The sequence below is a fragment of the Choristoneura fumiferana genome, chromosome Z (assembly GCF_025370935.1).
Source record: "Choristoneura fumiferana chromosome Z, NRCan_CFum_1, whole genome shotgun sequence".
Lineage (NCBI taxonomy): Eukaryota > Metazoa > Arthropoda > Insecta > Lepidoptera > Tortricidae > Choristoneura > Choristoneura fumiferana.
In genome coordinates, this window is record NC_133472.1 from 33,951,545 (window position 1) to 33,968,798 (window position 17,254).

The window sequence follows — 17,254 nt, forward strand, 5'->3', positions numbered from 1 at the left end:
CTTTTGTGAGACAGTTCAAAATATATAAATGAAATACAACTTAGTATATAATATCTAATATACAGGCATATAACTAAAAATCTTCAGTCGCGTCTGCTGGCTGTCTAGCCAGTTGCCTATTCTAAAGCGCTCGGCTGAATTTAACCCTGTGATAACGCAGTAGATAAATAATTCTTCCAAATATTGGCGATACCTTACGCTGTGCTCTTGGCAGCGTCGCCCTCTACCTCCCTCGGCATGCGCCGCAACGTGCGTGTGCATGTGGTCCATGTAGTCCTGCAGCAGCGCGCGCACGGGCTTGCGGCACGGCGCAGCGCCATCAGTACGGGCACCGACTCATTTACCGACCTTGGGCTTCATGACAACAAAATTTGTACGGGCAATGACTCATTTACCGACCACGGGCTTCATGAGAAGCACATTAAGGTCGAGGGTTTTATTTGGGGGGTTGCAACCAAGGTAGCCTGCATGTTACGACACTGTTTACGAGCAAGTGTGATGAAAAATTACTAACGGTCTCTGAGCTTAACTGCGGCCAGACAGACATACAGACAGACGGAGAGACATGGCGAAACTATAAGGATTCCTAGTTGACTACGGAACCCTAAAAAACCACTATGATTTTTTTCAGGCTAAAGTGAGAAATGGAGAAGTGTCAATAACACTAATAATAAAATTAATAAGTATGTGAGGAAAAGGCTATAACCTGAGTGTCCGAAGTAGTTAAAAACTTTAATAGTTAAAAACGTTACTTAAAAACAAAAGGTTCGTGAATGCGGCAACTCAATATTGTAGTGTGCGTAAGAACGGTGTAAGACAATTTGCAAGGATGCAAGTGTGCGTGACGAATTGTGTTGCCAGCTGCTCCACTGTTACTCGAATTATTGGGAAAATAAATTATTCTGTGGTCTATTAAGTAGAGATTAAGAAGTAATTAAGAGTGAATGTATTAATGTTTGTGTAGGTATAGGTTAGGCGTAGGTTTCTTCTTTAAAAAAATGGTAGGTATGATGTAGGTATATCAATGATCAGGCCTCACTTTTAATTATATATATATATATATATATATATATATATATATATATATATATATATATATATATATATTTATTTAAGGACATTCAATATTTACAAATTATTACTAAAAATTCATGGACTGAGTCACCAACTAAGAAGTTTTGCGTAGTTAAGATAACACGTTGCAGTCAAACCTAATATAATGTACAGGTTAATTAAGACTACAATAAAAAAAATGTTTACAAAATAAAATATACATACATACATACGCTTGAAAAATATAACCCTCCTTCGGGCAGTCGGGTAAAAAGTTAACATTTCAGGAAAATGGGTAGAAATACGAAAAAAATTTTTTTTTGTTTCCGTTAATACCTTAGTAAATCAGCTGATTGGGCTTTTTGAATGGGAAGACGAAAAACATTTTTAATTTTAAGACAAATTCACCCCTTAATTAAATAGTGTCGGGTAACAATTTATACACCTTCAGTGTATATATCACAAAGATAAACATTAAATAATATAGAACTAGATTATGTTTATATAATAATTACGTTAGATACCTAAATAAAATAAGTTATTAAAATTTATCATCATTTAATGATGATAACAATAAAATTCAATTTATTAAAATCTCAACCACGGGGAATTTGATTCTTGTGTACCCGGCAACACAGAATGGCGTTTAGGGTTCATGTTATTTTATTTTGTAATTTCGAAATTATACGATATTTACTGATGGTATGTGATCCCAGTGTCCTTCTTATTTCTTGTAGTATTATTTTTACACAGTGTCACTGCGAAAACTGGCATTTTATTTCGGTTTATGACCAAAATTTAACAAAAAAATCGGTACATGCACCTTACGCACAGTTGCAACGCGACTGACTCGCTTCGGGCTCGGGTACGCCGAATTCGGCGTACTATTTGTTGCCGCATTTGACAAGTACGCCGGCGGTATCTAGTCGAGCGAGCGCGCGAGACCAATCATTCATCTAAGGGTACAACTAACCTTTAATAATTATATCTAGCCTTTATTTAAGCAGTAAAGAGTTAACCACGGGGTCATGAGGTCCATGAATTAAATTTTTATTTTATATGAAGATTAATTACCTTAAAAGAAAAGAGAATAAAAAGAGAGAGCTACGTCAACTTTTCCGAGTCGTATCAAATTTTTTTTCGAGCCTTGAGCGGGTATTTACTTTTTTATCAATGGCAACCATAACCAACTATACTTGTTTAATAATGCTGCCAGTATTAAAAAAATAACTAATTCTTGAGATATATTTTATTTTATCGTGCGTAAATAATGCTTAATAATTTACTTTCATGGCAATTTCTTAATAATGGTTTAGGAACGGCTAGCTTAATTTACATTACACCGATATCGTTTGCATACTTGCAGCTATAATACCAGTGAAGAACAGCCACAGACTTGAAATATAATAAACATTGTGTCATGTCATGTCATGTCTACGATGTCTCTACGCTCAGAGGAAATATAGATCTATGTCTCTACGTCATACTTTAAAAAACACAAAAAAAAACAATTCTGTCTATGGTTGACGCCTTGATTGACGCTAGTTGACGATTTTTCTTACGTACGGTTTACGGTTTTATATCGCTTTAGTAACAATTAGAGCAAATATGATCGACGTTTAGACTATTCTAGTTTATTTATGATTTTTTTGTACAAATGCTTTACTTCACAATCAATTTAGAGCTTAATGTTCGCGATCGGAACAATTGCATACCAATTATGTGCGTCTTTTACAATTTTACATGTGCGTGAATGAAATGTCAGAAATAGTACGCATTTACATAGATTCCTATATGTTTTGACAATGTAATGCCTTGTGGACTTAAATATTTAGAATTGTTTCACACTAAAACAAATGTTCTATTCAGTTGTAATGAAACGAACAAAGTGTAGTGTCGGTTGGTAGGTTTTGACAGCCGGCAGGCTCGTCGTAAGTGACTTACGGTTGGCTCCCTATAAAAATGAACAGTCGTAGTAGTGTAAATGAAACGAATTTGGTGAATTTCTCGGCGGATCTTTCGACATTGAACCAATTGGAAACAAAAGACGGCTTGCTGAGTTTTCCTTTCGATCACATTTACGCTTGCCACTCGGAGAGTTCGGATCGCAGACCAACCCTAACCCTCGACAAGGAGGTGGAGATCACGACACATTGTGTCGTGTCTGAGGACAAGGAGCTTGTCGTGAGCCAGGGGCCCGACGTCGCTCGACTTTCGGAACAGCTGTCTGCTTCTGAGAGCCAAAACAAGAGGCTAAAAGACCTCCTTGTTTACCACTTAGACTTGATACAGCAACAAAATGAACTGATTACTAAAAGGGAAAAGTTGTATCAAGCATTAAAACAGGAGAATGAGACTGTAAGTGTTGACTATTACGTCTTATTTGTTAACCAAATTGTGTGCTTTTAGCAGATACTATTTTTACAATGATGACAATTTTAATTTGTTTGTTAAACACTATGATTGATTGCAATCCATATTTTTGCGCTCTGCGAATGATGCACTTTTACATTCTGCCAGGTGTAACTGTAACATAAATAAGCCTTTTAAAATGTTCAAGTACTTTTTGCTTAGTTCTGACAAGTGAGTTACAAACACCAAACAATAGGTATGTTATTCCATTGATAGTAACAGTGGTTTGACTCTTAGTATGAAAATGATTATGTGGTCCACTGAAGAACAGGACTTAATTTAGCCATCTTAAAATAAAAAATAAAACTATATCTCACAAACAAGCTTTGTACTTTTACATTATTAAAGAACTGCTACAACAAAATGCCTAGAATTCATTTAAAAGGTGGTTTCAGGGAGTATATACCACAAAATAATGCAATTTTACCGAAAAATTAAACTGATATTGTTAAATTGTTTGCAAACAAACAGAATACTTTTGACAGCTATTAACAGATAGTGTTGTTAAACATTATTGATTTAATTTCATCAATTTATCAATGTAAGGAAATGTATGATAATTTGATATTGATGAAAAACTTTCTGTGGTAATGATTGCTTACCACAGAGTTATATAAAGACAAACAATCTTCAATAAAATCAGATAGGAAATACTCAGTTATTATAAATGACTTCATTATTCCAATAAATCTTTGCATTTTATAACCAATTTTCTAATGTCCTAGCTTTTATCGATGGCTCCATTATGTCTAGCAATTTAACTGAAATTTCGAAGATTCCAATATAAATTACCTACATACAAAGAAACCCGTGCCAAATTTCATGTTTCTGATCGTAATGGTAAAAATTTAGATTTTGTTTACTGAAAATTTAGGTTGTGCAATTAATATGATATTGATAATATTAGCAGTTTAAATATTGTCACTCCTTTGAAAATATCTTGTATCTCAAATCAATATGTCAACAAAAGTGACTCAAAATAATGAGCATAATGTTCTCTCAGAAAAATTACTGATTCTTAGGTAAAAATATCCGCTTATTCAACGTTTCAAAAATATGTACTACAGGCTCTTATTTCAATGCAATAAAGCCGTAGTAAAATATTTTTGAGCGGTTTGAATAAATAATTATTGTTGCACTTGACTGTACAAGCTTTTAAGAAAGTAGTGACAAAATGGTTGTAATTTTCTTGTTTTGTGCACATCATTCTTAATTAAAAAAGAGATGGATAATGTTTATTGTTGTTCTCAAGTTTTAGCATGACCAAGGGAAATAGGTATTAATTATTATACATATATACAGATAATGTTGCAGCAAAGTATGAATTATCAATTCAAGTTAGTAGAATTGCAAAGCCTCAATACCTGAAATGAAAATGAAAAAAAAAATGAAAATTTTTATTATCACACACAAGCAATATTACATTTTTAGTAGTATACAGTAGACCCCAAACTAGGCTGAGCCTGTATCTTGGGGCCCAATGAGTTGGTTTACATCTCAGTTTACAGTTGCGTGCTTTTAAGAGAGCTTAAGATAGTCTAAACAGGCAAATAACTGATTTAAGTAGTACATTACAGAATTAAATAAATAGTCTGTTACCGAAATAATTTGTTTGAAAAATTTCAAACCAAAATTATATATTAAGGTATAAAACAAAGTAAAATATTTCCACACCTATACTCTGTTTATTAAACAAAGATACTAAAGTAGACAGTATGAAATGTGAAATGTATAAATAATGTGACCTGCATAGTATGAATAGAGCTGCTCTCTGATTTTGGATTTCGAAATAATTGAAAATAATCAATAAAACAATATTAAATTTAATATTTTACTTTTCATAAGCATTGAGCTTTTAGGCAGGTCTTGCTTAGAATCAAAATCAAAATTAAACATCAACATCTACAAAAAGTCGATATAGCTCCTAAATGGTGTCATTTTCATTAGACCCATTTTACCTTTTTTAGAATGTCTTAAGTGCCCTGTCTGTTAGCATGTCACAGATCCGTTCATATCTTAACATTTTAACCATATAACATAGGTACTTACCAAAACATTTAGGTGATAATTGGTGTGCCACATCAATATTTTTATGAGATGTAAAAAACAAGTAACACATGAAAAGTCATTTTATTATCTTGGTTTAATAAAAAGAGTATACCTAAATTCCGCATCCAATTAAGTTATGTTCTTTTTACTATTTTTATTAAGCTTTTTTTATTTCTACTAAATAATAATAATAATTGTGTTTATTGTGCAAGCAATGCAATTAATAGTAAATAAGACAAATACATTTAATAATTTATGGTATGAAGTTGTATTATGGTATTAAATGTATGGTATGCATGCATGTACAGTTGGACAAATTGAATTATAACCCAGGGTGAAACCTTTGTGCTACTAATGTCATGTTGACATCTTTTACTTTTGTCAAAGAAATCATAGTGAAATTAATTATTAAAAGGTTCCACCTTGGGTCATGATTCACTTTGTTCAACTGTAAAGACATTGTGGCTGTATAAATAGTTATATTATAACAGATCAAGTTTTTGTTTCTGTTGAATTAGGTAAGCTAACAGCAATGTCATCAAAATGGAATTAAGTATAATAGTTTTGACTACCGTAAACTCAGGTTTCTAAAGTCCCAGCATTCATCAATAGTCCAAACAGACTTTTTAACATTTCAAACAATTAGGGAACTGCTAACGCCATCTAGGAGGTTCATCGCAGCCTAATTCAATAGAAAATGCATGATGAACCTCCTAAACGTTAGCAGTTCTGTAATTGTTTGAAATGTTAAAAAGTCCATTTGGACTATTGATGAACGCTTGGGACTATAGAAACCTGAGTTTACGTTAAATACAAAAATATCATTCGGAAGCTGTTGGGTGCCAATTAACATTCCAAATACTGGATTGAAATGCTGTCCCTAAGTAGAGGTCAACATGTTCTCTTATTTTTTTTTATTTAGCAATTTTTTTGATCCTGTGTGTGCAGCATAATAACCCCCTAACATATCAGCCAATTCTAATTTAATTTTTCTTTGTAAACTGATTGGTTCTAGAGTGATCTTTTAACAAAGTACTTATGCCCAGAATTGGTTTGCAAATAAAAAAAAATTACCAGGATTATAATTTTTTTAAGTGAGATGCATAAGTGTGCATACTGCAGATAAGCGAAAATAACATAGATAATGAATGAAAATGTGCAGATTTAAATATAGATGTTATAAGATCTATGTCAAATAATTAGAGATTATTTCACAATACCACATTATCCTATAATTATTATATTTCAGCCATTGCTCTTTGCATTTTAAGTCATACCCAGAAAGGCAAGTAATGTTTTCCACATTGTGAAATGGGAGCTTTGCATTAGATACAAAAAGCAATGGCAGTTAAAATCCTAAAACTGGCATTATCTATTGGCATAAAAAACTTCGTATTCGTATTAATTATGTGTATTTTTTATATGAATATATAATTAAAATGTTACAGCTTAAGTCTAAGCTGAGTCGTATGGACAGACGGTTAACGGTGAATCAGAGACATTTTGCCAACCCACCCCCTCTGGTCCATGTACCCTCCTCAAGTGCAACAAGTGTGACTTCCACCGTAGTCAAAAGTGAACCAAGTCCACCTTCACAGGTATTTCAACAAATCTTAACCCAATTACAATAGGGTAGTTTCTTAGGTGAAAAAAATATTATTATATTTAGTCCATCAGTTATACCGTTAGAAAATATGTATTGGAGGCATATTTTTTCTGTTGTCAATAAAACAACAAATGACAAATATGAAGCGCGTCAAAGTTTGGGAGTAGGGACCCGTGACGTGACGTGACGCCGTGCTCAACAATGTCGCACTGCGTCACGTCACGCCGTAATTTAAGTGGCTAATCTTTATGGCTATCATATTTTGTTTCATTGACAAAAAAAAATATTCTGTCCAATACTTTCTGATGATTTCTGTTGGTATTTATGCTGGATCTAGGCGACATAAAATTCATTTTTATGCTCTAGTGCATAAAGTGAAATCTTCGTCTAAGGCCAAGGTAATCAGATGTCAACATAAATCATGTCTAAGATCCATCGCTAGAAAACCAGCTTTCAAATAAAAAAAACCGCATTCAAATCGGTCCACCCGTTTAAGAGCTACGGTGCCACAGACAGACACACAGACACAGACACAGAGACACACATAGCGGTCAAACTTATAACACCCCTCTTTTTCGTCGGGGGTTAATTATTATATGTAAAACTAAAATCAATCAGGATAAATAAATAAAACTAAATATTTATAATTATATAGCAATGCATGAAAAATAAAAGGTACCTAGTAAGTGAACAGTTGTTTCCACTGTTGCTATTTAATTTCCTCTCAATCAAAGTGAAAAGCAGTGTGTAATACTAGAGCATTAAACCCGTTTTCCCCTCGACGTGTCTATCCACCCTCGCCGTACCGGCTCGGGTGGCTATATGAACGACTCGGAAAAAAATGTCTGAAACTAGCTTATTACTAATCAATTCAATAGTGATTGTAAAGTTTTAATGTAAGGCCAATTGATTATATGTGTAATAACAATGACAATATATAATCTAATTAATAATTTATATTTTTTATTTCAGATAATGCTAAATAGTTTCACAGAGCTCCTCTTGACGGATAATAGAACAAATTCATTTATATTTGAAAGTGATATTAACAAAACTAAGCCCTTCACTCAAGAACCATTTGAAATTGCACGGGCTTCAGAGTCAGGTATTTATTATTCGCTTTATCAACTAGTTTATTTTACAATCGGTTTGTGTCATAGATTTTATGTTATCATTTTGTCAAACAAGTACAAATACATCAAAATTACTATCATGAATATTTTTTGCACCTATCAGAGTTTATTTATTTTGATACATTTCTTAGGCTAACATACACTTTTTACAGATGTAATTAGCTATTTACCAGATAATTTAGGCGTACCTACGATTTTGGATGCCAATATCAATTGTGAAAACTTCACGATGATTGAAAATAAGCGTTCCTTTGTCAAGAAAGAAATAAAGACTGAAAACCGGCCTGAACCACTGTATACGGTGACATCCAATAGGTAGATATTGTTTGGTTGATCCTGAAATCTCTTATCATATTTGCATAGCTTGAAATTTCAGTATAAAAAAACATGATGGTATTTACTAGCCAGGATCCATTTGCATGACCATCTCTGTTATTCATGAGTTTTGTGACTAATGAAACTACTTAACATTCTAACCCTTAACATTGTTTCTATTAGATGGATGTGCATGGACGATCCTGAATACGAGCCATAAGATGAACTGCTTGTGCTTATTGTTTATTCATATTTATATAAGTTACATGAAAAAAGGCTTTAATACTCCATAATGTTCTATAGTGGCAACCAGGTCATCCAAAGAATACAAAGGAATAGAAGAAGAACTACTTCTGGAATTAGTAGTTTAAATCGTATGTCCAAAAGTCCTGGAGCTAAGGTTGAACCGCTAGAAAGTGGTAAGTAACACTTCAACAAATGTTCAAACAACATTTTTCATCAATTTTATTAAATTTTTGATATTTTCAGCAAAATTGTTGGAGGACGACAAGGGGTTTGAACGTTCTTTTAGTGTAAATAAAAAATCTAAAATGATAAACACATATGGCAAATCTAAAACAAATTTTAAGAGAACTAGTCAATTCACTGGCTCTCTTTCGGATCGGCTTCAGTTGATAGACACGACGCCCACGGGGGAAGACCCGTACCAGCTCGGCGAGGCGGATATGCGCGAGCAGTCACCCATCCCCAAGCTGATGCTGCAGAAGACTAACCATGGGAGGATGAAGATATGTACAGAGACGGCAGCTGAAGGCACCGCCGCCGCTCGGCGCATCTACGACGCTCCGCCTCCACCCCCACCCGTCGACAACAAAGCCGCCACCAGAATTAAGTTGGACAGGTACAACCTGACTAACACCACGTACATGCACCCTTCTGAGATAAAGAATGAAAACTCTCCCAAAACGCTTATTGTGGTCGAGCCCGACTTAGACATAGTAAAAACGGAGCCCGAGATAGACTGGCGGATGTATAACCCCAACAAGCCGGGCAACGAGACAAGTTTGTGTGATTTCTCTTACGGCGAAAACTCAAGCAATTTGGCTTCCAATATTTTGCCTTCTTTGGATGCTGTTGAATTTCAAGATTTATTTTCATCCGAGTCTCCCTTGAATTTGGACAGCCTCACTCCTATGGAATACAGTCCTACTGCTTCTACTGACAAGAGTGCCGCGGATAAGTCTAAAAGACGGGCAGCGCGGACGACGAGCCTCGTGGGACCAAACACCTCAGGGGTATGTAACAATTATTTATATTCAATTTTCGAATTGTCTTCCGACTCATTGCTTAGGTTTAAGCTGAGCCCAATCTTAAATTTAAATGCGCGGCGATCGCATATCATGACCGCGTTGTATATAAATTTCGCTCACAGTTCCGCGAATCTGTTTACTGTAAAAGCTTCGCGAATTTGATGATCGAATCGATAGTAGAGTTAGATTGAATACCATAATCTAACAGTTTTCATGATTTCCAGGAGGAAGCTGCAGGTAGTAAACGCGGAGGCGACAGCAAGCGCGGCAGAAAGCGAGCTCTGTCCACTGGCCTCTTAAAAACAAAGCGAGACGTGCCCCAAAAAGGACCCGCAATACTTCCGCCTAAACCAAAGCTAATTAAGGGAAAATGTAAGTTTCTCTCTATATATTTTTAGGGTTCTGCATCGTAAAAGGAAAATAAAAACTGCGTCATGTGGTCTGTCAATGCATCAGGCTATAACCACAATTTTTTCAGGAACGGGCAAAGGTATCGATAAAATTATATCAAAGTAGCGACCCACCCCGGCTTCGCACGGGCAAAATTAAAAAAAAAAACGGCCAGGTGAGAGTCGGATGCCCGCACGAATGGTTCAGTTTCAGTTCAGTTTCTTTATTTGCTTTCAACAGATACAAGTATCATGCAAAATTGTGTACAATGGAAATAAAACTTAGCCTAGATCATGCATATACAATTCAAAATTAAATTCAGAATAACATTTCACAAAAGACTGATAAATATTCTATGAAGATGTCACATTTTAAGATAAGTAATACATAATTATTTTAACAACACTGAGAGATTGAACAAACGTATAGATACTTTCAAACAGCGAATAGACGAAGTAATAAAGTGAAGTGATTTTATAGATATATTATTATTATACGTATACAATAAAAACGGCAAAAAAAAACTATGTTTGCTGTATGGGAGCCCCCTTAAATATTTATTTTATTTTAATTTAATTATTTATTTTTAACGTGGATGAATATCAAAATAAATATTCTGTAAGTATTTCAAGCAACTACCGGTTGCCGTTATTAATATCGAGCAAAAACGCCAAAAAAAATCACGTTTGTTGTATGGGAGCCCCCCTTAAATATTTATTTTATTCTGTTTTTAGTAATTGTTGTTATAGCGGCAACAGAAATAAATCATCTGTGTAAACTTCAACTGTCTAACTATCACGGTTCATGAGATACAGCCTATTGACAGACAGACAGACGGACAGTGGAGTCTTAGTGATAGGGTCCCGTTTTTATCACCCTTTGGGCACAGAACTCTGGTCTCAAATCAAGGCACCTCACACACCAGTAAACCAGCCGGAGAACATTATCAGCACCATTTCTTAACAACTTCATAATATAAATAATTTTCCGTACACGACCCGAGAGGCTCTGAACATTTACACGTTGAGTTACATTATTGATGTTTTAGCACGGAACACTAATTTGTTCTGGTAATAAATATAGCCTATGGCACTTTGAAATAATTTTGCATTCTAATAGTGAAATAATTTTTAAAATTGGTTTTGTAGTTTTTGAGTTAATTCGTAACAAACATCCAAAAGTACAAAAATACAAATCTTTCCTATTTATAATATCATTGTATAGATACTTAGGGCTATGGTGGCTTAATGCTTTAAAAAAAAGTAAATTATCTAAGTCTACGCGAAAAAAACGGTGTGTATTAAATTTGTGTCCCATAGTTTTTTATATGGAAATACACTGTACCTACCCCTATGAAATACAAATTTATTTTGCTTTCTTTTAAATTTGCTCAGAACCCTCTGTATATGTATAAGTTCCTACAAGTCGAACGTACGAAAGTAAGTACGAAGTCGAATGGACGGTTTTTACGATGAAAGACTAGGAATTTTTACTCATGTTGGATTTTTATTTATAAAAGTTTTTATTCCAAGACTATTTAAAATCAAAATTAGATAGATATTAAATTGCGCCACATTAAGATGTTCAGGACATCGTTTTTATTTGCTTGTGTTGTGTACCCTCCAAAGATATTTTTGTTCTCGAATGTTAAATATGTGTAAAATTTACCAAAAATATTCAAATTTAGTAAATTTATACGAAAAACCATCATATGACGTTATGACATGACAGCGCGAACTAAAAAACGCGCGTAGGAAAGAGGTAAAACACCTTACCATTAATTTTATAAAACTTCTTACCATTAATTTGACTGTAGGTATACATGCCATTCAATGTTTTGTCACTATTGAGTTTGTCAGGCTGGTAGGTTAGGTACCTACCCTACTTGTATTTGAATAACAAAATAGTAAACAACTCGTATGAATACATCTCAATATTTTCAGATTTACCCTCAAAATAGAAATAAAATGATGATTTAAAACGATAAATATTAAAGCAAAGCGAATCAAAAAATGTTAAGTCCACAATTTTTCACTTCTATTTTAGCTGCTTGCCGTGGTAAAAAGTCGCCATTACCAGGCATGGTGACCAAAAAACCGTACCATACTCTGGTGGGTGATCCAGATATATCTTGGTACCTTGGCCTCGATCCAGAAGTGAAGCCCGATGATATAGACCCACCTGCTGACAGCAAGGTCTCCACAGTAGAGGTAAGTTCTATTTTTTCCAAGATTGGGTACTTTGTATCATTCATACCTAATTAATCAGACCAATTATGTGTTTATTTATGTCGAGTAAATTTTGATTTCGATTTATTTTTTACGTATTATTCGCAAAGTATTTGAAAGCGACTAGGGTTTGAAAATGAATTGACGTGTCAAACTTTTTCAAAATTTTTATTGATTTATACTATTTTCATAAGTTTTATTTCATTTGCCTTGTTAGTTATCTTGCAACTAAAATTTTACCCACCTTCGATGGTTAGTAATAACTATGGACTTGAAATTTGGAATTCACATTTAGATTGAATACAATAATACAAGTACTGTCAGAAAAAAGGCTTAACTTTCGATGTTCTCTCTGATTAAATAACTCAGTTGTTTTCACTATATTTTGGATGCTCTTTTAGTTACGGGGCTGAAGTGAGTTAGAATTCTGAAAAATTGTTCCTATAACTAAATGAAAATTCGAGCTTATATTTTTTAAGGTACCGAGATGGCGAGAGAAGCCCTACACCAGCTGCTACACGTTAGAGGGAACAGAAAATCTTGATGACAAAGTTTTTGAAAAACGGCATCAGAAACTAGAAGCTGAGGAGAGGCGGCAACTTCGGTAATTATTTCTACACTAACTTTTAAAGCAATTTTTTTTATCTTTAAAGATTACAATGTGTATTCTACTATTTTAATTTTACAAATTTCATTGTACAGATCAATTCACAAGAGCTGGCATGGCTGGATTGAACGAAAGTAATGTCACCTAGACATTTATGAAGGAAAATGACAGAATCTGTCAGACAGATGCATGACATTCTCATATTTGTGTGAAATGTATTCAAATAGGTAACACACAGATACTTTCATTCACTCCTTTAATCAATTTGTGCCAGCTCTCCTGATTCGACCTGTACTTAGTAGATTGTAACAATCATTTGACAAATAAATTTTCTTGAACTTATCCCTCGAGGGATCTCTTTCTTTTATTTATTAAGGGGCGGCCACATACTGTCGCTCGTCGCTCGTTTGCGGCGATAAATCTGGTCCCGTCCCATTTTGAATTTCCCGCGACTTAAAAGAGTAGCGTCAAGTCGCCGCATCGAGCAGCAGCGTCAACATGGCTGCTTGCAGGAAGAAAGTCTTGGAAACTGATAATCTCATTTAGTAGCAGTCGTGGCAGTGGTACAAATAAAATAAATTGGAGTGCATGAAAAAAAATAACAGTTTTTGCCAAAATTGAAGAGGTTTTTTTTCCCCAGCGATAAAGCTCAACATCTTCAGCTTTATCGCTATATGTCATGTGACCAGATTTGACGCTGGAAACGAGCGTTGAGCGACTTGCATGTGGCCGCGCCTTTAAGAAACCAATAAAAGACTGGGATAATTGCTCAAATAAATAGATCGTGCGATTGGGATTGGTTTCTAACTAAATTAGTCAATCTCAGGCAAGACTGAGACTTCCGACGGACATCACGATACTACCGCCATCTAGCGATCTTCAACAATGCCACAAAATAAACCCTTATGAAACAAACAAAAACAGTAAAGCTACCATGTGTTTCCTTTTGCAGATGGCACATGCGTCGTATACGCGAGCAACGGCACGTCGAGCGCCTGCGACAAAGGCAGCGCGACCCGTGGGGCGGCGGCGCGTCGCCCGCGCACGCGCCTCCCTCCGTCTTCACAATATGGCCGCACACGCAGCGTGACCTGCGCTTTATAGAGATCACAGACACACTGCCCGTAATGGCTTTCGGCGAGATCCTTCCGGCTATACCATCTGCGTTAGTATACTTACACCGTTGTAGTACCTAAATTGCATAGGTACCTACTCTCACCCATCTTCACGAATTTCACGATATCGCCCCACGCGCAGCAAGACTTACACGCCATAAAAACCCTGGCCGTCACTCCGGAGAGATACTGCTGGCTATTGAAACCGTTTTTTACGGCAAAGTTGGTCTCAGGTGCAAAGAAGGCTTACCAGATTGTCGATGCCTATCAGCAAAGTGTACACTTCCTGTATTGCGTTTGTGTTAACTGCAGTTATTATGTATTTATACGGACCATCCAAGAAAATGGATGTATCTATTTATTATCATTATCTCAGACTATAAGTCCCAGTGTAAGGGGGCTTGGGGTTACGCTGAAGTACGCGTCTGGTGATACTAGTTATTTTTGTTTCAGGGACTTCATGTTACCTTGGGTGAGGACTTCTAAGGCTTTGAAGAGATCTAAAAGATCTAAAACATTACATTAAAGTGTCAGACAGATGAGGTAGTGTTGCTGGTTCTATTAAAGCATACTTTTATAACGCAATCATACTGTGGTCATGTGACGTATGACGGTGGTCCGGTTTAATCAGAACTCACTACGGCAGACGTGCATAAGGTAACAGCAAGCGTGCTTCGAAGTTCACGTGAGCTCTCTAATATCTCTGTAAAAAGGTCTTTGGGTACAATAATGTTCTAATTAGCTCTTTTTGTAATGAAATGGATCCTAGTTTGGTTTGCGTTACGAACATACTGCTGCAAATTGACAGATGATAACTTTAACGATATGTATTTGATACCATAGCTGAGCAGTGTTAATTAGCAGAGTTGTGTTCGACTGAAGCGTTCTGTAACGACTATTATTGTACCGAAATAGGTCACGTAATGATTTTGGACTGGACTGAATAAATTTTGTGAATATTTGGTTGCAGAACATGAAATCTGAGTAAATATGTAATATAGTAACGCCATTTTATATCTATAACTAGCTGGCGGCTCCGAATGATATAATGTATTTCGTATTCTTACTTCAAGATTGAAACAATTGTACAAAGTTCTGTCGCAGTATTACTCTGGGAATTTTTAAATGATGTAAATTTACCTCGATCGATGTTAATATTATCGTAGTAATTATTGATACGTATTAAGCTGAGGGTTTATAATATACGACACATAACTGTTCCTTGAATTAAAAATATAGTGATAGTCTTAAATAATCCATTAGTTTACATGGACATGTACATATTTTGTTTGTTGTTTGACCAACTGCCTTCGCACGAGCAAGCTAAACAGCTGAAGGTAAACCTTCGATTTTACTACTTTTACATTCTCCAATTTTTCCATTAAATGGACTTTTCTCGCATCCTTACTATCTAACCTAACTCATACTTATTTTGAACATGAAACTACCGTGAGACTCACTCATATTAAATGATATTATAACGGATAACTCACGTCTTAAACCGAGTTTAGCTCGACATGTCGCAGTGTGCGTGTTGCGGCAGCCGCCGAGTCGCGTGCTCCTGAGAGGAAGGGCTACGAAATAGCCCGAAACATGTCGAGCTAAACTCGGTTTAAGACGTGAGTTATCAGTTATAATATCATTTCATACTTATTTTATTAGTTTGACCACGAGCTCTCTCTCATAGTATAAAATACTATAGTTTTTTCTAACAATAATAGATGGCGGTAAAAGGAATCGGTGTGTTATTCATGTTACGTGTATACATCTACTATCGACACGGCATAAAATTATTGTTGTGAAGAAATTGGACCAAAAATTATATTTGAAAGTTTATTTGCATTAAAAAAGTAAGCAATAGGTTTTTTTTCGAAAATATCCGGTGGTAGCAATTATGACTTAATTGGGCCGTATGAATAAAAAAAAAACGGGTGCAGTCAGCATCAAAAGTAGCAGATATATTTTTTACTCTGTTACACATTTGTCAATCTTGTATGGCGTAAAGTATAATGAAATGAAATGATAATTTATTTGCTGAACATGCGAGTAAACCGATGGACAATCACAATGTTTCACAATGTTGGTAGGTGGTACATATTTTAACCGGAAGCGTGCGTGGTGCGTAGCTGTATAACGACAAAGTACAAAAGTATGCAGCTATGTTTGATGCTGACCCTACAGACGGTGGAACATAGAACTTCCTACTTTTTTAGGTCAGTTATAAAGTATTGTATTTTATAGTAGTGTCATTATGAAGTATTTGCTTTAGGTATGTGAAGTAAAAGGTTATACATATGAACTATTGAGTTTAAGAACGGTTTGATTGACAGTGCTTGCCCGCTCACAGGTAAACATAAATGTATCTTTAGGTCAACTTAAAACAAAATAGCTGAGTAGCAATAGTTATTTGTGCAACAAGAGAGTAAAGTTGTTTTTTGTTGCGAGTGTTGGTTTTGAATCCCGAGTAAGCGAAGGATTCTATAATTGAATCACGAGCGTCAACGAGTGATTCTAGGTTAGAATCCTAAAAGCAGCAAGGGATTCAAATACACGAGATGCAAAAAAACTTTGGTCTCGTGTGACACATACAATTTTTCACCTCAGCAGCGAGAACATCCTTTAAATGTAACTTTATAATAAAACCACATATGCCTACCTGTTTACAAAACAAACACATTTTTTTTAAATACAATCCGATTATTAAGAAACAAATATAATAATCACATTTAAAACCATAAAATACATAAACCATATATACATACAAATCTCATACTTCTTGTGCTAAGTATGTATGTCACACTTATTTTTTAAAACTGCGAACAGCCTCATCTTGGGGTCATTAAAAAGGTTGGACAATAAACGTATAATTTATTATAAATGTTATTAAAACCTTTAAATATGAATTTTATTAAGATTTCTATTACATAAACATAAATAGACTTGTTAAAAATTCATTCAATTTAACAAATATTTATTCCAACTGTAGAGGAAGCATACGGAATTATTTTATAAAAAAAAACAAGAGAAGCGGCTTTCGTGCAACGAGTTTGCATACTTTATTAAAAGATCGGAAAA

At 34.9% G+C, this 17,254-nt stretch overlaps 1 protein-coding gene across 1 annotated transcript; it reads left to right on the forward strand.

The window, feature by feature from the left end:
* The first annotated feature begins 2,565 nt into the window (after window positions 1-2,565).
* LOC141435408 (uncharacterized) lies at window positions 2,566-16,627 on the forward strand. The gene is made up of 11 exons (XM_074098113.1): window positions 2,566-3,411; window positions 6,963-7,112; window positions 8,093-8,225; window positions 8,406-8,568; window positions 8,872-8,987; window positions 9,058-9,824; window positions 10,064-10,211; window positions 12,276-12,439; window positions 12,937-13,061; window positions 14,017-14,229; window positions 14,633-16,627. The coding sequence occupies exons 1-11, from the start codon at window positions 3,016-3,018 to the stop codon at window positions 14,703-14,705; spliced, it is 2,448 nt and encodes an 815-aa protein (XP_073954214.1). The 5' UTR covers window positions 2,566-3,015; the 3' UTR covers window positions 14,706-16,627.
* The last annotated feature ends 627 nt before the right edge of the window (window positions 16,628-17,254 follow it).